Source organism: Hippopotamus amphibius, chromosome 1, assembly GCF_030028045.1.
Source record: "Hippopotamus amphibius kiboko isolate mHipAmp2 chromosome 1, mHipAmp2.hap2, whole genome shotgun sequence".
Taxonomy (NCBI): Eukaryota; Metazoa; Chordata; class Mammalia; order Artiodactyla; family Hippopotamidae; genus Hippopotamus; species Hippopotamus amphibius.
Window position 1 is genome coordinate 212,876,096 of NC_080186.1, and position 24,920 is coordinate 212,901,015.

General features: G+C 36.7%; 1 protein-coding gene across 3 annotated transcripts in view; it reads right to left on the reverse strand.

The window, feature by feature from the left end:
- The window catches only part of MSH3 (mutS homolog 3), a 178,482-nt gene that overhangs the window by 20,019 nt on the left and 133,543 nt on the right, over positions 1–24,920 (reverse strand). For all 3 annotated transcript variants that reach the window (XR_009054434.1, XM_057740289.1, XM_057740281.1), the window contains exon 20: positions 13,738–13,895. Coding sequence is in view for 2 of the 3 variants with exons in the window: in XM_057740289.1 (XP_057596272.1) it covers positions 13,738–13,895 (158 nt within the window). In the remaining variant the exon portion in view is untranslated. The remainder of the gene's footprint in view (positions 1–13,737; positions 13,896–24,920) is intronic.

The window sequence follows — 24,920 nt, forward strand, 5'->3', positions numbered from 1 at the left end:
ACTAGTCTACTTAGTGGAACAGTCCCAAGAAATTCAAAGGAAAATAGTTAACCATTTCTTAACTATTATCCGTGAAAAAACACAAATAATTAAGGCCATCAAAGGAAGGATGAGATTAATCAGTCATGAGGGAAAAGACTAACCAGATTAATTAACAAGATCAATAGAGGGGAACCCGACACAACCAGAGGAGGCATCCTTATAACTGAATTTACACTATGAGGTCAAGTAAATCACAGTTTCTGTTTCTGTTTTTCCTTCTGTAAAATGCCAAGTGTTGAAACTGAGTAATAGTTCCTAAACCTGGATATGTTTCTGAGTCACTTGCAAAGGTTCTATTTAAAAAAAATTTTTTTAATTGAAGTATAGTTGATTTACAATGTCAAGTTAGTTTCAGATGTACAGCATAGTGATTCAGGTTTATACATACATAAATATACGTGTGTGTGTGTGTGTGTATACATATATACGAGAGAGTCAAAAATTATCCACACTCCAGTTATATTAAAACCTCTGTTGGCCGCACTGTCTTATTAGCGCTTTCTGTTCAAGGCTACTGTCTCCCCAGTCACTGCTGTGCAGGTGCGAACATATTATATCAGTTCATCTGTAACTGTGGTGAGAGCAAAAATGGATGCCCCACTTGTGATTTGCATGAAAGAAGAGCTGTGTGCAATGATTCGTTTCTTGTGGTCTGAGGGTATGCACGTCTGCACACTACCAACACTCTGCAAATACTTCATTTTGAGGTGTTAAAGCATCCTCCTGATAGTCCTGATCTTGCTCCATCAGACTTTCACCTGTTTGGTCTCCTGAAAGCAGCCCTATGAGGATGAAGATTCACTTCTGATGAAGAACTGAAGAAATGGTGCATTTGTGGCTCGAAGCTCAACCTAAAACCTTTTTTAATGAGGGAATATGAAAGCTTGTTGACAGATGGACAAAGTGTATTGAAAAGCAAGGAGTTAACGTCGAGAAGTGATGTATGTGTCTTTTCTAAAAGTTAATAGAAATAAATTCTACAGCTAGAGTGCAGATAATTTTTGACTCACTCCAGTACATATATATTCTTTTTCATATTTTTTTCACTACAAAATATTGTGTAGAGTTCCCTGTACTATACAGTAGGTCCCTGTTGGTTATCTATTTTATATATAGTAGTATGTATATGTTAATCCCCAAATACTAATTTATCCCCCTGTCCTTTCCCCTTTAAGTCTGCTCTCTATGTCTGTGGGTCTGTTTCTGTTTTGTAAGTTCAACTGAATCTTTTTTTTTCTTCTTTCTTTTTTTATTTAGATTCCACACACAAGGGATACCACAATATTTTTCTTTCTCTATCTGACTTACTTCATTTAGCATGCTAATCTCTAGGTCCATCCATGTTGCTGCAAATGGTATTATTTCATTCTTTTCTATGGCCAAGTAATATCCCACTGTGTGTGTAATCTCAATGGACATTTAGGTTGCTTCCATGTCCTGGCTACTGTAAATAGTGCCACAATGAACACTGGGGTGCATGTATCTCTTCGAATTATAGTTTTCTCCATATATATGCCCAGGAATGGAACTGCTGGATCATATGGCAACTCTATTTTTTAGTTTTTTAAAGAACCTCCATACTGTTCTCCACAATGGGTGCACCAACTTACATTCCTACCAACAGTGTAGGATAGTTCCTTTTTCTCCACACCCTTTCCAGCATTTATTATTTGTAGACTTTTTGATGATGGCCCTTCTGACTGGAGTGAGATGATACCTCACTGTAGTTTTGATTTGCATTTCTCTAATAATTAGCAATATTGAGCATTTTTTTCATGTGCCTGTTGGCCATCTGGATGTCTTCTTTGAAGAAACGTCTACAGAGTCAATGCAATCCCTACCAAATTACCAATGGTATTTTTCACAGAACTAGAACAAAAATTTTTTAATTTGTATGGAAACACAAAAGACCCTGAATGGCCAAAGCAATCTTGAGAAAGAAAAATGGAGCTGCAAGAATCATGCTCCCTGACTTCAGACTACAGTACAAAGCTACAGTAATCAAAACAGTATGGTACTGGCACAAAAACAGACACACATATCAATGGAACAGGATAGAAAGCCCAGGAATAAAACCATGCACCTATAGTCAATCTACAACAAAGGAGGCAAGAATATACAATGGAGAAAAGACAGTACCTTCAATAAGTGGTGCTCAGCAAACTGGACATTTACATTTAGAAGAATGAAATTAGAACATTCTCTAATACCATATACAAAAATAAATTCAAAATGGATTAAAAACCCAAGTGTAGAACCAGATACTATAAAACTCCTGGAGGAAAACATAAGCAGAACACTCTTCAACATAAATCGCAGCAATATCTTTTTAGATCTGTTTCCTAGAGTAATGAAAATAAAAACAAAAATAAATGAGACCTAATTAAACTTAAAAGTTTTGCAAAGCAAAGGAAACTGTAAACAAAACGAAAAGACAACCTACAGAATGGGAGAAAATATTTGCAAACGACATAACCAACAAGTGATTAATTTCCAAAGTATACAAACAGCAAACAACACAATCAAAAATGAGAAGACCTAAAAAAAAAAAAAGAAAAAAAAAAAAAGGAAGACCTAAGCAGAGGTTCTTAATTACAAGTCCAAGAGTCTCCTTCATCATACCGATAACAACTGTATCTCCAGGGAATCCACATTCAGGAGACATGCCTGGAATCTGCACTTTAAACCAAACCAAACCAAACCCTCAGGTGACTTTCAAGCATTAAATTCATACAACTACTTCCCATCAAAAAGATGAAGTGAGATATCTCCCATTTAGCAGACACAGCTACAGGAGCTAAATAAACCAGAAAGAGACTCATAAGGCAACATTTCTGATGTCAATAAAATTCTCAACAGCCCACTCACTTAGTAAAATATAGTGTGGTTTTTAGTGCTGGTATTAACTACTAACTAGAAGACATGTACTGATTCAAGATATTTTCTTTCTGTCCAAGTATACATGTATTTTAATAGAGTACAAATAACTCTACAGTAGGTACTCAATTAATGTGTGCTGAATTAAACTAAATTGGGCAAACAAACCAGTTATCATCCATACAGGCAAAAGCAAACATTTAAAATAATTTAATATAAGCATTTGAAGACCCATTAACCTTCCAATTCTCTCTCAAAATAAACACACTGGTGTGATTCTGGGTACACAGCATTCCTAAAGCTGGGGGCCATAAGAAAGAGTTTACATGGGGAGCGTGGCATGAAAATTATTAACCAGGGACCACTTAATGTAAATACCCTTTTCTACCAACATTTAATTCACATAAATAGAAATAAATTATGCTGTGAGAAGCCAATTGTTCTATTGTTTTTTTAAAACCAGACTTAATAATTCATCACTTTTCTAAAAATTACTGAGCCTAAAAAGTTGAATGAGGTTTAAGGTTGCATTTATCAGGATAATGAAAAACAGATCTTAATTCAGTAATGCACTCAATGATGTTAATAATGTTTGAAAACATGTGTCTAGAAATATATTTCACCAGTGAGTACATATATTACAATGCACTGATATAAATTGGTGTATTACAATACACCAATTAGGATCAAATGTATATGTTTGCCTAAATTCTACTTTTAAAAAATCCTTCTTATTCAGAAAAAGGTTCATATGAAGTTACAACATTCAAAAAAGATTCCCAAAGCCTCCTATTTATACCTTTTCACACGTTTATTTATTCTTATGGCACAGCGCACAGCATATAGTAGGCACTCAATGAATATTTATGGAAAACATGAATTTAAACCTAGTGTTGTAAACGTCCAATTAATAATGCAAACATAACCAATTTAAAGATAAAATTTGGGGGCTTCCTAGGTGGCACAGTGGTTGAGAATCCGCCTGCTAATGCAGGGGACATGGGTTCGATCCCTGCCCCAGGAAGATTCCACATGCCGTGGAGCAACTAAGCCCGTGCACCACAACTATTGAGCCTGTGCTTTAGAGCCCGTGAGCCACAACTATTGAGCCCATGTGCTGCAACTACTGAAGCCCACGTGCCTAGAGCCCGTGCTCTGCAACAAGAGAAGCCACGGCAATAAAGAGCCTGCGCACCACAACGAAGAGCAGTCCCCACTCACCGCGACTAAGAAGAAAGCCCGCGAAAAGCAAAAAAAGACCCAACACAGCCAATAAAATAATAAATTAAAAAAAAAAAAAAAGAATCACATGGGAGGTTTTAAAAAAAAAAAAAAGAAAAGAAAAAATTGGGGAATTCCCTGGCAGTCCAGTGGTCAGGACTCCATGCTTCTACTGCACTGGGTTAGATCCCCAGCTGGGGAACTAAGATCCCGCATGCCACGTGGCACAATCAAAAAAAAAAAAAAAAAAAAAAAGATAAAGTTTGGAGCCAAATTTTTTACACATATCTGCTAGATTTTAATATTTTTTCCATTGAGTGCAAGCAGGATTTCAAGTGATTTAGAATAATAAAATATTTATAACAGAAGAGTTACAATAATATGAAAGTCAGATCACAAGCCATATAGCAGATTCTCAAATTTGAGACAACAAATTTAGCATGAGCTTTTAATATGCTAATTTTAGGGTCTCATGCTGCAGATTCCAATATAATAGGTCTGTGATAGGCCTTAGAAAGTAGCATTTTTAACAAGCATCTCTGATTCTGATGTTCTAAGAATCATGCTAGAGAAATACTCATGGGAGAAATATTCCCACGTAAGAAGAGATATGGAAAACTAAACCAAATTTGTTTCTACACTTGCGCCTTGAATTTAGCTTTTGCCTTCTTGGCAGTTAAGACAAAAAGGAATTACAGAGGAAGCAGCCATTGGCTGAAAACATGAGGCCTGGCAATTTGTCAGGGAAGGCCAATAAATCACTTCAAATCTCTTTGTAAACAGGCACAGCACACACATGGAGAGAAAAAAATTCCTTAGCATTAATAAAAAGTGATTTATCAGATGGTACTTCATGTAAAAGATATTAATAGAAATGAAGAGGTCCTATGAGCAATTTTAGGGACTATACAGAAACATCATCAAATGGGTATTTCTTATTCTAATTAATTTAAAGTATAGGGACAAACTTTTATGCACTGCTGGTGGGATTCTAAACTGGTCCACGTTCCCTGAGGAACAAGAAAGATGCACATTCCTTACACTCTACGGTCCCACTCCTAGACAAAGCTCAGAATCAGAAAACTCACTGATGTGTACTAGATGTGTGTAAGACAAGTATGAGCACTGTTGATATTCGCAACAAATCTGAATCATATTAGATATTAATCAAGAGAAATGGATACACCATGGTATATACATACAATGGACTATCAAAACTAGAGAAAAATGAGCGAACTAGAGTTATATGCATCCATATGGATGAAGTGCATAAACACAACGTTGTGGGAGAAAAGCCACACGCAGAAGAAAAAAGTTTAAAAGCACACCAAACACAAAGTTTAAAGACACACCAAATAATTCTATGTGTTATTTTAAAACATACCTATGCAGTAAAAATATAGAGAAATTCATGAGATTAAAAACCAGAATTAAGATGCAGCTCAATATCGAAAAACCAAACAACCCAATCCAAAAACGGGCAGAAGACCTAAATTAGACATTTCTCCAAAGAAGACATACGATGGCCAACAAATGGTATGTGGGATCTTCCCGGGTCAGGGATCGAATCCGTGTCCCTTGCACTGGCAGGTAGATTCTTAACCACTGTGCCACCAGGGAAGTCCTTTTATTTCTTTATTTATTTCTTTAGAAGTTACATGGGGGATTTTAATATGTGTGAATAATTTCATAATAAACAAATGAAAAATATGAGGGCATGATATTAAACCAAATCCTAGTAAAAATTAAAAATCCTAGGGATATAATTGAATGTGGTCCACACAGACTCCTTTCCAGTGGTAATAGGAAGAGAAGGTGAGGACAGAGGGAATGGACAGGGAACAGGGTCCTTCCACTAGAGCACCGCATCCCAGGTGGAGCTCTCAGAGGTTAAAGAGTTCAGGGAACCTCAGCATAGCAGATACACCACAGCCACTAAAAAGTATGAGGCTAATCTGTAAGAACTGATAGGGCAATTCAGTTTCCCCTACATGTTAGAAAATAAAAGCAACCTACATAATAATAATGCTTAGTATAAGACCATTTAAAAGAGAAGACTTACATACACCTGTAAACTTGTGGAAAGTTACATAAAGAACCATAAATAGATGCTGACCTGTAGAGAGGTAAACATTTCACTTAATACCTTACTACACTGTAAATAGTTTTCATAATAAGCTCCTATTACTTTTAGAATTAAACAACTGAGCTCTTCAGCAAGGGTTTGGGGAAATGCTTCTCAACCTTGCCCACACTTCAAAACCACCTGGACACATGTAAAATTCAAATTTCAGATCCTGCCCAAAGTCATCTTAGAACCTCTGAGGATAGGGTCCAGATAGCAATGTATTTTAAAAGCTCCATTTTAAAAATCCAATGTATATTAAGGGTTAAAAAAATCAAAAATGTTAGATGTGCAAATGGCAATGTTTCTGTTATGAAAATTAAAGACACCAGTCTTGTATACTGATCTGACAGAGAGCCATCAATTTCTAAAGAAGGAAGAACTAGGGCTACTTAGAGGCTAGGTTAAAACTTTGGAAAATAAAGTCTGATATGCTGCTGGGAAGGTTTAAAGCTTAGAACCCCAAATTCCATGCTACCGAGTAGGGAAGAGAAGTTTGTCCTGGAAAAACGTATTTCCAGATAATGACCATATGTGCATTTCATTAGACTCCTATGAAACATCTCCTTTTGACTGATACAACCCTTAACTTTTGGTGGGGGTACTTTTGTTACCTGTTTATTTCAGAATTTTAAAAATGTTAATAAGCCAAACAAAAAGAAAAGTCACCATAATCCCATATCCTTCACGATATTTTAGAATACAGCCTTCTATCTAGAGGGTTTTCTCTGCATATATTTACACATATAATTTCTCATACAAAAGTGGAATTACACTGAATGCCAAGCTTCATAACCAGCTCCTTTTCATGTATTGTAACAAGAATATTCTTTCATGTAATACTACCTCTGGATGGGCCCACAAGACCAGGTAACTATAAAATGTATCCCCAAGTAGCTGAATAAACTAATGTGTTTGCAGGAGTTAACTCAGAATGAATACTACTATACTGAAACAATGAATTTGGTGTTTTCAAGGTTTAGAGTTCAGGTGTTCTTTTACACAGCGACTGGTCATCAGTCTAGCTCCTTAAGGCTGCTCCTTGTTCCCGAGATCCAGGCATGCCCTCAGCATGGAGAAGAAGTTCATGCTCCATGTGAGCATCTACTGTCAGCCACCTCCTGAGTAACGGTGGAATGGTGCCACCATCATTCCACTCTGTGGGGGTGGTGCCTTTGGGTCCTGGATTCTTACCTTTTTTACATCCTGAGTGTTCCAGAAGAGTAAGTGCTGACGGGAGTGGGGGGTGGGGGTGGAGGGGTGTGTGGGGGGGAATATGTGATTAACTTCTTTCAAGGATAACGACTAAGACCAGCAATTCATAGTGATTTCACATCCTTTACAAGTTATTCTCAGGCTTTCCTGGTGGCGCAGTGGTTAAGAATCCGCCTGCCAATGCAGGGGACACAGGTTCGAGCCCTGATCCAGGAAGATACCACATGCTGCGGAGCAACTAAGCCCGTGCGCCACAACTACTGAGCCTGCACTCTAGAGCCCGTGAGCCACAGCCATGGAGCCCATGCACCGCAACTACTGAAGCCTGTGTGCCTAGAGCCCGTGCTTTGCAACGAGAAGCCACTGCAATGAGACGCCTGCGCACTGCAAGGAAGAGTAGCCCCCGCTCTCCACAACTAGAGAAAGCCCGCGTGCAGCAACGAAGACCCAATGCAGCCAATAAATAAATAAATAAATTTACTTTTTTAAAGAAGCTATTCTCAAGACCTGTAAAGCTGGTATATTATCAAACATTTTCCTTTATAGATGTGAGACCTGAGGCTAAGTTTAGAAAAGGAGTACCATAATAACATTACATGAAGACAGACTTTTAAATCCAAAACACTAATGACACAGACTCTAGAAGAAAGAACAAAACTCAAATTTACTGAGTACCTATTACATGTCAGGCACTTCATGTACTTAATTTAATTCTCACAATAATCTATGATTAAGCAGTATTATCTCCATTTTATAGATGAAAAACTGAGATACTGTGAAGTCAAGTAATTTACCGAAGGTCAGATGACTGTTAAGTAGCGAAAGTGGGATTATTACCCAACTACATGTAACACGTTTCTTTCTTTTTTTTTAAATACCACAACACCATACTTCCTTCAAGGCTCTAGGTGAATGAAGTAACTCACACAAGGTCAGGAAATCGGTGAACTTGTATTGAAACCTGAGTTTTCTGGCTCTAAAGTTTCCATCTTCTCCCACACATAACCTATCTACTCACATTTCAGGGGCACTTATTATTAACAAGAGATAAGAGAATCCTACCAACCTATCCAGAACTGGGCAAAGTCTGGGATTTTACCCGATTTAGATCAAGTTAACCTGATATGGTTTCACGGATGCTAGCAAAAGACCTGAAAACCCTGAATCAGAGACAAGGGACTTTCACCCATGTTGGTTTGCATCAGCTGTCATGTGCCGTAGGGGCGAGGCAAAGGGCTCACCATGGGTGCTGTGCATGCGGTTGTATTACAAGGCAGAATCACTGGGCTTGAGGATTTATTACTTGTACAACAAAAAGAAGCAAGCTTCCTCTTTGAGGGGAGATATTATTACCTCTTCCCTCAAGACTGCTTACAGCAAGCCCAACCCTGTCAAATGCCCAGGTAGAGAGCAATCGGGCTTTCCTGGTGTACTCAGTAGGGATGTGCAGGGACACTCAGGGCCCATGGCAGACTGCTTCTATAAAATGGCCTTAAGGTCCAAGAAAAAACAGCTACTTAAATGGTAAAGCATAAGAGAATGTCCCATATTTCAGTGTTTATATCTTTATAGTCTATTTCTTTAACTGACTGAAATGATTCTTTGCTAATTAATGTTTTAAAGCTGTGATCAGTGTTGCAGTATATAACATAGGGAGATCAACTCAATGCTTGGTGATGACCTAGAGGGGTGGGATAGGGAGGAGGGGAGGGAGGCTCTAGAGGGAGGGGATATGGGGATATATGTGCAAATACAGCTGATTCATTTTGTTGTACAGCAGAAACTGCAGAATACTGTAAAACAATTATACTCCAATTAAGATCTGAGAAGGAAAAAAAAAGACACTAAAAAAAAAATCTGGCAGTATAGGGACTTCCCTGGTGGTCCAGTGGGTACGACTCTGCGCCCCCAATGCAGGGGGCCTGGGTTCAATTCCTGGTTGGGGAACTAGATCCCGCATGCATACCGCAATTAAGAGTCCAGCAGGCCACAACTAAGAAGTCTGCATGCCGCAACTAAGAAGTCCACATGCTACAACTAAGAGTCCGCATGCACAACTAAGAAGTCCGCAGCCCACAACTAAGAAGTCTGTATGCCGCAACTAAGAAGTCTGCATGCTGCAATGAAGATCCATGTGCCGCAACCAAGAACAGGCACAGCCAAAAGAAAAAAAATCTTGCAGTATATAAGATCAATATCTCTCGTGTTTCAGATAGATCTAGAGATCCAAACAGATTTAGGTTCGATTTGTTTGCCCAGACTTTACAGCTTGTATTACAAACTTTTACCTAATGTCTGGTTATCTCTCTTTTCATGACATCAGCAGCCTAGATTATTTATCTAATTATTGCCTAGATCTATAACTACATTAGGGATTGCAAAAAAAGAGAGAGGGTGATATTCTAATTCCATTATTTCTTCTCTGTTAATTGGAACACTTCTATAAAGAGAAAATTCTTCTCATCACATTTTTGGAAAGGCATGGTAGCTGCTTGATTCTTCCCCTTTACTTTTCAATTTTTATTCTCCAAAATGACTGATGATTTTTTAAGTATCATGAATTCATTCTAATATCCTCTAAGGTCATCAATGCATTTTTTTAGAATCATAAATTCATGGACATAACATATTGCACTGGATCTCTCTCTTAAACATGTTCAAGTCTATCACTCAAAAACTAAGCAAGTCCCTTACTGGATCTCTCATCCCCTCTTCCCAGCCAATCTGCTCCAGTGTCACCTACTAACTCTATTTCCCTAACTTCTCACTTACTGTTTAACCCTCTTTAACTGGAGTGGGGCTCCACCACTTCACCATAACAGCTCTTACAAAGGTTACGAGTCACATCCAATTTACTAAAACCACGGTGGACTTTTCAGGCTTCATCTCATTCAACCTTCCAGCACTGTGGATCACTTCCTTCCTCCTCGAAGCACTTGTCCCTGTGCTCCCATGACACTAGGTTGTCCTGGTTTTTCCCCCACCTTCTCTCCTTACTCAGCCATGACATGTTGGCAGTTCTAAGGCTCAGTCTTGGAACATCATCTTCTTCACTATACTCTCTGCCAACATGATCTCATCCACACTGAGGATTTCACTTCCCACTTATACAAAGATGTCTCACAACAAATCTCTATTGTTACCTTTCATCTCTCCCTCTGAACTCAAACTTTATAACCAACTGACTACATGGCAGCTTTGTTAAGATCTCAGAGTGTTTCTACCCACTACATACAAAAATAAATACTCAGCCATAAAAGAGAATGAAATAATGCCATTTGCTGCAACACAGATGGACCTAGAGATGATCATACTAAGTGAAGAAAGTCAGACAGAGAAAGACAAACATATGATATCACTCATATATGGAATCTAACTTTAAAAAATGATACAAATGAACTTATTTACAAAACAGAAACAGACTCACATATTTCAAAAACAAACTTATGGTTACCAAAGGGGAAAGGGGTGGGGGGGGAGGGATAAATTAGGAGCTTGGGATTAACATATACACATTACTATATATAAAATAGATAACCAACAAGGATGTATAGCACAGGGAACTCTACTCAATATTCTGTTACAATTTACATGGGTAAAGAATCTGAAGAAGGATGAATATATGTATAACTTAAATCACTTTGCTGTACACCTGAAACTAACACAACATTGTAAATTAAAAAACCAAAAATAAAGTAAGGATCCATGAAAAAAAAAAAGTCACCCACTTCAAGTAAATGCCAGCATTCTCCACCCAGATGCACAAACCACTGTCATCCCCCCAAACTCCATTTATCTCAGCCTCATACCCCATCTATCACCAAATCTTGTTGACTTATTTCCTGTTATTTATTACCTTTCAAATATGACTCCTTTCCTTTTAAACTAACACTGCAAACCCAGTCCAAACTATTGATAACCTCTCACTAAGGCCACTGCAAGGGCCTAGTGACAAGACTGTGCTGATCAACTGTATCTTTTCTCCAAGCATTCTCTGCATTGTAGCCAGTGCAGATGTGATCATGCCAAGCCCTGCTTAGAACCCTTCAGTGGCTTCCCATGGCTCTCACACAAACTCCTAACACGGCCCACGCTCTGTGTAACTTGCCCTTACTTATTGTCTTCAGCTTCATCGAGAATCTTGCTCCCCTAGACGGCCACCCTTCAGCTGTTGTCTCACCATGCTTTTTTTTTAATGTGAAAGAACGTTTGCATGTCCTGCTTTCTTGGTCTGAAATGCTCCTCTTTCCTTGGATTATTTAACTCTTCCTTCAGATACACATCACTTGCTAAAGGAAGCCCTCCCCTCACCTTCCTGACCAGATCAGGTCCCAGTACCACAGGCTGTCATAGCTGCAACTGTACATTTCTTTGTATGATTTTTTGGTTTATGCTGATCTTCTCCATCAGGTAAACTTCACTGGAACAGAAACTATGGTGGCTCTGTATTCTGAGTGCCTGTCATATGTTAGATGCCAAGTCAGTATATGTTGGATGAATGAACATATGAAAATGAATGAATAAATATCCAAAGTTGTTGAAATTAATGCACTTCGTCCTTTTCCAGAAGGCTTACATTTGCTCTTGTTGAATGTACTTTATATAAATATTTCATACACCTAGAACAGTGTCTCTACATGGATCAGAACGTTATTATACTAACATTATAAATATGTTATCATCATAAAGGTTAGCTGTCGTTATCATTGAATTCATTCCTTGTGGCAGAAACTATTTTCTGGTTACCTCTGAATCCACTCCTTAACACCTGTCCCTTGCCTAACTCCATTATAAAAGCTGGACAAAATCAAATTCATACTTTGTTTCCCTTGTAATTAGGGCCATGAGACACAGTTCTGGTTAATGAAATATAAGTGAAAAGTTTTCTGGGAGGCTTCTGAAAAGGTACTGATTTCCTGAAAAAAAAGAAGAAGCTTTTGCATTCCTTTTCCCTTTTTCCTCATGTGAATATCAACGTGATGTCTGGAGCCACAGCAACCATCTTGCAACCATGAGGAGAAGACAACAAAACTGTAGAGCCACTGAAACATCAGAAGTGGCATCTACTTCAAGCCTTCTTGTTAAATAAGGAAAGTAATCCCTTATGTTCTTTTCTATTACTTGTATTTAAAAACATTCCTGATATTCTGCTAACAAGATTCTCTTCCAGACAAATTACCTTACAATGCCCAAGATATTATTTTTTCTTTTTCTCTTATCTTTTTTCTCTTAATGAAATCTCTGTCACTCTCCCTAATAATGTAACCAAAATAAAATGTCTAGTATACTTTTCTTAGGAAATAGAAAATTAATTATAATTTTAAAAACTAAAGAAATGTTATAAAAATTTCTTATATTGAGTTAATTTACAAATATATGGAGGTCAAAATAACATCTGTTTGGTGATATGGCATCAAATAGAATTTAGGTTGCTTTGCTTTTGTTCATTCTCAGATTAAAAACCAAACTTTAAAGTACTTTAATGTCTACTGAAGTACACGAACATTAGCATGTGATATATTTTGATGTGTTTGTGGGTCAAATATTAAATAGGCAGGAAAAATAAATCAGACTACACTCTATACACATACTCAGACTATACACTCTAGACTATATTTACTTTTTTCTAAAAATGTAAGTGTAAGAAGTATAAATAATACTTTAAGTACTGATAAATCTGAGTAAATAGATTAAACTATGAATCCTAATTGGTGAGACCAGGATATTTCACCTATATTCCTAATATGGTATGCAATTTAGGTTTACATATTAGAGGTAAGACCTAGCCAGTTGCATGTTATATCCTTAGAGCAAAAAAGAATGTGAACTAAATTGTCCTGGGTCAGTCCCTTTTGCAGTCTGTTCTCAGTTCCCCACCTCAAAAAAAGGAGGACAGACCAGGTTGTAGACTGCTCTGCAGAGACCAGAAGCCAAGTCTCTAAGCCTTCTGTCTCTGATTGAGGCAAAGCAGATCTGCTTTTACCTGTTTAATTTTCACCTTCTACATGTGATTTCCCTTAAAGAAAGAACTTGGTAACTAAAAGTAACCTTAAAACGACTGGACAAAATGATCTCTGAGGTCTCTTCTGATATTAATTTTATGATGAAATAATTTCTTTAAGCTGCTAAATTCTAAACAGCAAAATCCTATACAGCAAATCTATTCACCTAACTACGTACCTAAGAAGAAAATTCGTGTGACAATGTGGGCTTGATTTATTGTCAGAAATATATTCAAACAGAACTAATGTTTTTACCTTGTGAAAATGCCATCCACAATTCCAATTGTTGCTTCCTCTGCAGGAACATAGGAGCCAATCTGAGCCATGACAGTAATCAGTGCAACTTGTTTTATGTAGGAGCTTTTTCCACCCATGTTTGGTCCAGTAATTATCATTACTCTCTCTGAGTCCCCCTAGAAAATTAAAAAGCAATTTCACTTATTGTATTAGAGGGGCTTCTATATAATAGCTATAATTTATTCCATAAATGGGAATGCATTAGGCAAAAGATTAAGTTGCGGTATTTAAATATGTCACCCATTAAGTATCACAGAGGGAAAGAGGATCTCTTTGTCTTCAACTTGAACTGTGCTATTACAGAACAGTGAAGTCTCAGCAGCACATATGGCTGTTTCTGGGTATAAAAAAAGGAAATAGCAAGAAGCAACCTAAACGAGATAATTACTATCATTAATCTGCCTATGTGTGTTTTTTGTATTACTTATATTTAAAATCTATCAATTTCCATTTGTCGATCTTAAAATTACAGGTATTATATACCTAACTGCAGAAGGCTCTAATCTGGGTTGGTAGCATATGAATATTTTCAGTTATAGATGGATAACTGCTAAAGAGATTGATAATACCAAATTCTAGATATTGGTTTTATCAGCATTTAATACTCACTGGCATTTCACCAGAGTAAGTGAAAATGGCAGAAAAGCCACAACACTTGCAATGATTTAATTTCTAGAACTTACCTGAATTAACCAATTCTAGTACTTGCCATGTATAGACTCGTCCTAAGAGAAACTGTCCAACTGCAGCCCTCTGCAGAGGTGTTAGCCTAAGGCATCCATGTGCTGTGCTATGAGAACTCACCACCCTTGGCAATACCTGCCTGGTCAAGAGTAGCCAATCGGTAATGGATCAACAGCCTAAGAGGCGGCCTGACATAACGGTCTTCTGAAACTAATCAAATAATCTCTTGGGAGCTGACATTGAGAACCATGGAAAGGTGCTATCAAACTGGAAGAGAGGTTGAAACGAAACACAAAGGAGGCTACAAGGCACTGGGGACCGTGAGTAAGAAGTTATGAGTAACGAAAAGGTAGGACAGGGGTAAAAAGGGCAGTTAATGGTGAAAGAACAAATAGAGAAGAGCCAAGAGGAGTTAAGAAACTTCATGCAAATAATGGGGTATCAGAGTAATGCATTATAAAGCCTTACCATTAAGAGGATAAAAAGTAAACCTGTTCCATCTCTAAAGATATCTCATATCCTCATTAACTTTACATTTCCAGTCTCCCTAAAGCCAAGATAGACTAGAGATCTTGTTCCTCCTGTGTGATTCCTTTCTCTTAGGATTACATGTGGCTTTATAATGAGCCTCACGAATCTCTATTACTTGAAGGAACTTGAGTGAATCTGTGTTTCTTGGAACAGAAAGAGCCTAGCACAGTAAGAGCAACGGAAACAAACTTGGTACAAGCAGAAAACTTATGATTAAAAATTTTTAAATTTTCCAACAGGTGTTAAAAAATAATAAGCCTATTATAACCAAACATTTGGCATACGAAATGTTTTGAAAATTCAAATTAAATGAAAAGATTTCTTCTTTAAAATTGACAAAAATGACACAAGAAATAGAAAGTCTGAATAATACTATACCTATTAAAGAAATTAAATCTGTAATTAAAAGCCCTTCCACAAGAAAAACCCCAAACCCAGATAACTTCCCCTTCTGAATTCTTGCAAACATATAAGAAAAAAATAGCACCAATTTTACTAAAACTCTTCTAGAGAAGAGAACAAGAGGTTACTCTCCCCAAATCATCATTTCAGAAAGCCAACATAATTATGACACTAAAATCTGACAAGAGCATTACAAGAAAAAAAAAATACAGGTAAATTTCATCCATAAATATATAATATATGCAAGACTCCTTAATAAAATATTAATAAGACAATCCAAGGATATACAAACCATTTAGAATTTTGAGGAATACAAGGTTGGTTTAATATTCAAAAGCCAATCACTGTAATTCACCACAGTAACAGAATAAAGAAGAGAAATCGTGTGATGCTCTCCAATGACATACAGAAAGCATTTGATAAAATTCAGTATTCATTCATTTTTAAAAATGCAGGGAAAGGAAATAAAAGGTATAAGAATTGGAAAGATAGTGGTGAAATAATTCCTACACATAGGAATAATGACATAGAGGAATAACTGTGTTTCCAGAAAATCTAAAGTAATTTATGAAAATTATTAGAATTAACAAATGAATTCAGCAAGAGCTCTGGGCATAAGTTTAGTATTCAAATGCCAACTTCATTTCTACATTTTAGCAAGAAGTAATTGAAAATTTTTAAAATTTAATGATATAGGGGCTTTGCTGGTGGTGCAGTGGTTAAGAATCTGCCTGCCAATGCAGAGGACATGGGTTCGAGCCCTGGGCCAGGAAGATCCTACATGCTGTGGAGTAACTAAGCCCATGTGCCACAACTACTGAGCCTGTGCTCTAGAGCCCGCAAGCCACAACCACTGAGCCCACGTGCCACAACTACTGAAGCCCACGCACCTAGCCCGAGCTCTGCATCAAGAGAAGCCACTGCACTAAGAAGCCCGTGAACCACAACGAAGAGCAGCCCCGCTCACCACAACTAGAGAAAGCCCATGCACAGCAATGAAGACCTAATGCAGCCAATAAATAAATAAATAAATAAATAAATTTAAAAGAAACATTTAATGATATAATTTACCACGGTGTCAAAAGAAATCAAATACCTAGGAATAAACCTAACAAAATGACCAAGATTTCTACAGAGAAAACTTAAAACATTACTGAAAGAAATTAAAGAAGGCCTAATTAAGTTAAAGAAAGTACCATGTTCACAGACCAGAAGGCTCAATACTGTAATGCTAGAATAATTAAATTAGTGTGATTCTGGCATAGACATACAAACAGACCAGTGGAAGAGAACAGAGTCCAGAAACAGACTGACGTATACGGTTTCTTGATTTATGACAAAAGCAACACTATAGCAGTGGACAAAGAATGTTCTTTTTAATGACCGGTGCTGAGTCAAAAAGATATTCATACAGAAAAATTAAAAACCTTGATTTCTTAAGTTACATCATAAAAATCAATTCCAGGTGGATTATAGGTTTGAAAGACAGGGAAAAACTAACAGGTTATTAGACAATAACACATGACCTTGGGGTAGATGAAGATTTCTTAAGCTGATCATGAATCACAATTAACTATAAAGAAAAATGTTCATTAGGTACATTAAAATTAAGAATTTTATTCATTAAAAGATGTTATTAAGAGGATGAAAAATTACAAAATAGAAGATACATGTACTATGTATTTCCCAAAGACTTGAATACAGCATGCATAACGAACTCCCGCAAATCAAAAGAAAGACAACCTCAAGAAAAACGAGAAAAATTTTAAATAAGAGAAAAACCACAAATGGCCAGTAAGATGATACTCTACTTCAAATCATTAAGAAAACACAAACCAAATCAGGGAGACATCACTTCACTAAATGGCTAAAGCTAAAACCAAAACCTGCCAGTACTAAGCTTTGGCAAAAATGCAGAACCGAAATTTTTATATACTGCTATTGGGGGAGTAAATTGTACACTATTTTAGAAAACTGTTTGGCAGAATCTACTAAAGCTTAATGTAGACATACCTGAACAATTCTTCTCCTAGGTACATGTCCAACAGAAATGTATATGATGTATATTTAAAAAAATGTAAAAGAATGTTCATAGCAGTATTTTTCATAATAGTACTAAGTTGGAAGTAACTCAAATGTTTATCAATGGAACAGAAAAGTTATATATTTATACAATGAAATTCTCTATGACAATAGAAATAAACAATATGCAAAAAATATGGATGAGTCTCATAAACCAATACTGAATCAAAGAAGCCAGACACAAAGAGTATCTACTGTATGTCTCTATTAATATAAAGCTTAAAAACAAGCAAAAATAACCGGAATTATTCTTTGGTAAAAGAAATTAGGACAGTGATTACCTTTTAGGAGGGAAGTAGCTCCTAGGAGGCCCTCTCTTACTCTACAAGTGGAGCTTTTAGAATGTGTTCATTTCCATTCTATTGCTCTATTTCTTGACCTGGTTTTCGGACACTTAAATGGGTACACTCTGTGAAAATTCTCTAAGCTGTACATTTATGATTTGTGCCTAATTCTGTATGTTACATTTCAGTTAAGGTTACTTTCAAAAGAAAATGAATATACTCTTACAAACTAACCTACCAAGCAATACACTTCCAGAAATTTCTTTGATAGAGTAAAAGAAATTTGAAATTTCTTTGATAGAGTAAAAAAATAAAAATAAAAAAAGTCAATACAATTTTGAAAAACCACAATTGGGCGAGGAGACTTTACAAAGCTATAGTCATTAAAAGTGCAGTACTGCTTTAGGAACAGGTAAACAGAGCAGTAACAGAGAGCCCGGACACAAACCTATACATGGCACTGGGTATATGTGAGAGCTAGGATTACAAACAAGCAATAGAGGGAGAATCAAGATGGCGGAGCAGGAGGACGTGCGCTCACTCCCTCTTGCAAGAGCACCAGAATTACAACTAACTGCTGAACAACCATCGACAGAAAGACACTGGAACTCACCAAAAAAACTACCCCACATCCAGAGACAAAGGAGAAGCCGCAATGAGACGGTAGGAGGGGCGCGATCGCGTTAAAATCAAATCCCGTAAGTGCTGGGTGGATGACTCACAAGCTGAAGAACAGTTATACCGCGGAAGTCCTGAGGGTTCTGAGCCCCACGTCAGGCTTCCTAACCTGGCGGTGCAGCAACGGGAGGAGGAATCCCCAGAGAATCAGACTTTGAAAGCCAGCGGGATTTGATTGCAGGACCTCCACAGGACTGGGGGAAACGGAGACTCCACTCTTGGAGGGCACACAAAAAAGTGTGCTCACCAGGACCCAGGGGGAAGGAGCAGTGATCCCATAGGAGACTGAACCAGACCTACCTGCTGGTGTTGGAGGGTTGCCTGTGGAGGTGGGGGGCAGCTGTGGCTCACTGAGGAGACAGGGGCACTGCAGCAGGGGTTCTGAGAAGTGCTCATTGGCTTGAGCCCTTCCAGAGTCCACCATTAGCTCCACCAAAGAGCCTGTAAGCTCCAGGGCTGGGTCGCCTCAGGCCAAATGACCACCAGGGTGGGAACACAGCCCCACCCATTGGCGGACAAGCAGATTAAAGTGTCACTGAGCTCCACCCACCCAGCCCAACCCACCATCAGTCCCTCCCATCAGGAAGCACCCACCAGCCTCCTAGACAGCTTCCCCCACAAGAGGGCAGACAGCAGAATCAAGCAGTATCAGCACTATTTCATCTTGTGGAACTGAAAATCACAGCCACAGAAAGACAGAGAAAATGAAAAGACTTTGTACCAGATGAAGGGACAAGATAAAACACCAGAAAAACAACTAAATGAAGAGGAGATAGGCCCTCTTCTGGAAAAATAATTCAGAATAATGATGGTGAAGATGACCCAGGACTTTGAAAAAAGATTGGATGCAAAGATCGAAAAGTTGCAAGAAAAGTTTACCAAAGACCTAGAAGAATTAAAGAACAAACAAACAGAGATATGCAACACAATAACTGAAATGAAAAATACACTAGAAGGAACCAATAGCAGATTAACTGAGGCAGAAGGACGAATAAGTGACCTGGAAGACAGAATGGTGATAATCACTGATGCAGAAAAGAATAAAGAAAAAAGAATGAAAAGAACTGAAGACAGCCTAAGAGACCTCTGGGACAATGTTAAACGCACCAACATTCGCATTATCAGGGTCCCAAAAGGAGAAGAGAGAGAGAAAGGACCTGAGAAAATACTGGAAGAGATTATAGTTGAAAACTTCCCTAACATGGGAAAGGAAATAGTTACCCAAGTGCAGGAAGCCAGAGAGTCCCAGGCAGGATAAACCCAAGGAGAAACATGCCAAGACATATAGCAGTCAAATTGACCAAAATTAAAGACAGAGAAAAGTTATTAAAAGCAACAAGGGAAAAATGATAAATAACATACAAGGGAACTCCTATCAGGTTAATAGCTGATTTCTCAGCAGAAACTCTACAAGCCAGAAGGGAGTGGCACGATATATTTAAAGTGATGACAGAGAAGAACCTACAACCAAGAATATTCTACCCAGCAAGGATCTCATTCAGATTCGAGGGAGAAATTAAAAATAAGCAATAAAGATGCCATGTTCAATAAACAATGGTGGGCCAACTGGGTACCCATTTGATAACAGATTTAGGCTTGAATCTCACAGAGCCCTTACATCAAATCTAGATGGATGAAAGAAAGAAATGTGAAAAGTAAACCTTAAACTTTTAGAAGAAAACATGGGAGAATGACAATGACATAAAGGTACAGAATGATTTATTGAACAAGTAGGAAAAGCAACACAAAAATATAAACCATACAGGAAAAGAATAATACATCTGAATAAAATTTTAAAACCTCTGTCAAAAGAAGTCACCAAACACAAAATGAAAAGGCATATAAGAAGTAGTACTCCTGCTTATTAATAACAACCAAAACAACAGAAAAATGGACACAGGATATTTACAGAAAAAGAAACACGAAAGGCCAAAAACTTGTTAATCAGGAAAACAAAATCAGCAGTATTTTTCAAGGGACCTATTCCTTCTGTTCATGTGAAAAAATAAATATCAATAGTGAAATTTTTTGAAGGAATAATTTTTAAGAAATAACTTTTTACATTCATCTTACTATCAGAAAGTTTAAAAGTATCGCCAACATGTCATAGCATGTTGGCAAGAATGTGGACAGCAATTTGGAAATGTTTACTGAAGTTAAAGAGTCCATATGACATAAAGAGTCTATATGACACAGCAATTCCTCTTTTAGAAATCTAGGAAAATACACACGTGCTCAAAAAGACATTTATAGAGCTGTTCACTCTAATACTGTTTGTATTCATAACAGACAAAAAAATAGAAACAGTCTAATTGTCTATCACTAGGAAAATGAATAGATCTACTTTGTACAATTATTAAAACAATCATTTACAATGCAGCGTACAATAAGAGGTTCAGTGGCACATATTTATGTACATTTGAAGTATATACAAAATAATTATATAGTGTTAAGATACATCTACATCAAATAAAAGAATAAAAGCCATGTATAAGGATAATAAATAACATCAGGATAATGGCTGCCAATGAAGGTAGGTGACGAGGGAAGAAAAGAGATGGCAATTAATTCCATATGACCTGAGCTATATGTATCCCATTATTTTATTCACTTTAAAAAAAACCCTAAATTATTACAAAATCTCAGTCTCTATGATATTTGAGTGAAGGGTAACTGAATGTTATACTGCTTTCTACATCTTGCCACTTGTCTGAAATATCAGATAGTTAAAAGTTATTTAACTGAATCACCTTAAGATTTAATTATTTATTTCATGGATAATCATGATCAAGTAACTGTTTACAAAGATATTTATGTAATTTAGGAAAAATTCACAAAAGTTCCAAATGACGTTTTGTTATTTGGTTTTCCACCATATAACAAAAAAACAAAGTATTACGGAAAAGCACATAATGGAAAGTAAAAAAACATAACACAAAGGAGACAACCCTCAGAAGGGTTACACGTGCCACGCGAAGGCCCCCTGGACTGCAAAGGCATTGATTACGGAGCTGCCTAAAGCGGAACTACCAAACTCCATGAGCGCATGAGGTGGTCAGTGGAAACACAGGAGCAGAATTTTTTTTTCCATTGCTAATTTAGGAAAGCTATAAGAAAAATGTACACCTTCTATCTTGTAGACACCGTACTCCAATGCCTCGAAAAATAAGAGTAATTATACTTATTGTTCGATTCCATTTTTTCATCTAGTGAGATTTAATAATTTGACGGGTGTCTTAAAAAAAATCTCAATTTAATAACTAAATATTTTAGTAAATAAGACCTGTACTGACAAAGCAAACTATAATAGCATGTGTAGTTAGAAGCTGTTTCTGGCTTTGCTGTTAACTTGGTATATCTCATTTCCTCATCTGTAAGAATGTGTAATAGAAATCCTGGCTTTACAGGAATTTTGGGAAATTTAAAATAAATTTAAAACAATATGCAATTCCTTCGAAATTATAAATGTTATAACAGTTTTTGTAAATCATTTTTCTTAAAAACTAAGCCACATGAAGAAAAAGTTCCAATACACTCTAGAGCAACTGAAACAGAAAAAAATGAATAAAGGAAATGGAAAAAAGGAAATGAAAGTAAGTTTGCCTCAGGCTTGTTGTAAAAGTCAAATGTGAAACTTACCTGAAGAGTTTGATAAGTAAAATAAGTATGTGTATGGCACTCACACAAATAGAAATGTTACTCTTTTGGATTTAAATTGCATATGAGCGAGCGAAAAAAGAATAAGCAAATCTGGTACTTCCCATTATTTTCAAAAGGAATGATATTTTTGTTTTACACTGAACTACACAGAAACTGCTGGCCTTTAAAACCACAGGATCGTGTACATGTTCCGTGAACACTTCATCTCTCCAGCACTGAATACAGGATAACAAAATTTTTCATTTAGCTGATTTCAAAGCCAACTGATATACAAAAATCAATTCTTTGTATATATAGAGGAAAATATCACATAAAAACTTAGACTTCAGATTTGTAATATTTAAATAATGTTTATTTAGCTGGAAAACAAGTCTCTTTTCTTGACTCTATATACCAGTAAGTGATGAATGACTGATAAACAAAATGACCCTTAGAGATCTTCTTTAACCAGAGAGGGGGTATCCACCAAAGGCTTATGACAAACACCAGACTTAATGGTCAAATATTTAAAGCATTTCCTTTAGAACAATCAAGACAAGATGTCCACTATTACTGCCTTTATTCAACCTTACCTTGGAGGCCCCAGGCAGCATAACGTGATATTAAAAAAAAAAAAAAGGTATAATTGTGGACTAAAAAGAACAAAACAAAATTGCCATTCACAGACACATGATGATTTACAAAGATAACCAAGAAGAACTGCTAGTTGAATTATTATAATTAATGAGAGAACCTAACAAGGCGGCTAGATTTAAGATCAAGATGCAAAATAAAGTTCATTTTTCTGTAAGAGCAATAAATAGTTAGGAAATATAATTGTAAAAAGATATGACCTACATAGCAACAAAGGAATACTTAGTAATATATGTGATAAAGATATAAAAAAATTTTATGAAAATAATTTTTTACTTTTCTTGAGAGGGCTTAAAGAAAACCAAAATAAATACTTACTACATTCATGGAGGGACAAATTTATATGTCACATCTATATCATAAAGATGCTAACTTTCTCCCAAAGTGATTCCTAGGGTCAATGCAATTCCAATAAAAATCTCAATTTCTTCCCCGCAAAGAACTAGTTAAGTTGACTCTAAAATGAAATGGAGAAGTAAATGCTAAGGAAAACTCAAGACATTCTATTGGAAGAACAGGTGGGGAGATGTAAAACATTATTTTAATGCTGTAGTAAATAAAAGTGTGTGATTTTGGCTTAGGAACCAAAAACAAAACAACAAAACTGACCAGTGAAAAATAAGAGAGTCCAAAACAGTTCCGTGAAAATATGAAAAGTTAATATATGACAGAAATAATTCTGCAGATTGGTGGGAAAGAATGCATTATTTGAAAATTGATGTAGGACAACTAATTATATAGAAAGATATGAGATTGGAATCCCATCTCACACAAGACATAAAAATAGATTTTAGCTTGATTCTTTAAGGACCTAAATCTGAAAAGTAAAACTTTAAAATATTTGTAAGAAATTATAGGTGAATACTCTGTAAACTTTCTAAAGATTGGTCAAAACGATTAATATATAATCCAAGTTTATAAAGTATATAAACCTTACATTTCCATAAGTCATTTGCACTCTCTATAAAATTAGTCAGAAATATGTGACTCCCTTTCCTCTCTAGTTCCCAAAATGACATAGCAAGTACATACATGATTGAAGAATTTCACCTACCTAATGTGCTCATCTTTTAGTGAGGATCATATATTTTTGAGGCACTACACATCAAAGGGTCCCAGATATGAAAGATATGGAAGGCCAGCTTGGATGAGTAAGCATTCTAACAGAATAGCCAGAAGCCAAAAGTTGGCAAAAGAATCCACCTCTTTACTTACTCTGGAGCTTACTAAAGTTACCTGGAATGCATCCAACAGGACTGGCCCAAACCTGTGGTAGCATCAAGCAAGATGCCATGCATAGAGCAAGTTCTCAAGAAACCACACATACATGGATGGATGGATGACGGAAAAAAAGCTGAAGTACTGCACCAAAGTGACTATTTCTGGATAACACCTATTACCTTGATGAAACTTTGGAGAGGCTGAATTTCATTCTTTAAAGTTTTTACCTTAGCATTGGCGATGTCTGGATAGCATCAGTCAATAAGATCTTAGTACTGTGTACTGAGTCAAAACACTGAATTTAAATCAGTAAGTTTTAAGATAGCTAATCAAGTTCCACATTTAATGTCATATTCTATGGAAGAAAAAGAGAAGTGGAAAAAAAAAAAAAAGGTAAATTTTAAGGTATCATAAGAAAATCACAGACAGCAATTGCCAGGCACTGTGCTCAAGATTTTATATTCATCATTTCATCCAGTCCTCACAAGAGTCTCGTGGGGTGATACTAGTATCGCTGTATTTCCATATTACAGGTGAGGAAAGAAAGGCTTGGAGAAGCTAAGTTACCTTGTCCAGTAATGCAGAGCTACTTAAGTAGTAGAACTGGGATGTTAAGTGAAGACCATCCTGACATATGTCTCAAAGGGAACCCCTACTCAATGCCAATAAATCACAGTCACCACTGCTCAAGGAGGAGTGCTGCTCAAGCTAAGAGCTAGCATCCTTGGATTCCTCACTGGGTAAGGTAAACTAGAGTGATGATCAGTCAGGATATCCCTGAAGTCAGGAGATGGATAGCAGAAAAAACAAACAAAAAACAAACAAAAAAAGCTAAAATTGTTCAATGTTAATTTCCTAGACTTGAGTATCAGCTAATTTTCTGCAAAAACTGCTTTCTTCCTTGACAGATACAGATATTGACATCTATTCCTGAAAAAGAATCACAGTAGAACTATTTTTATAATA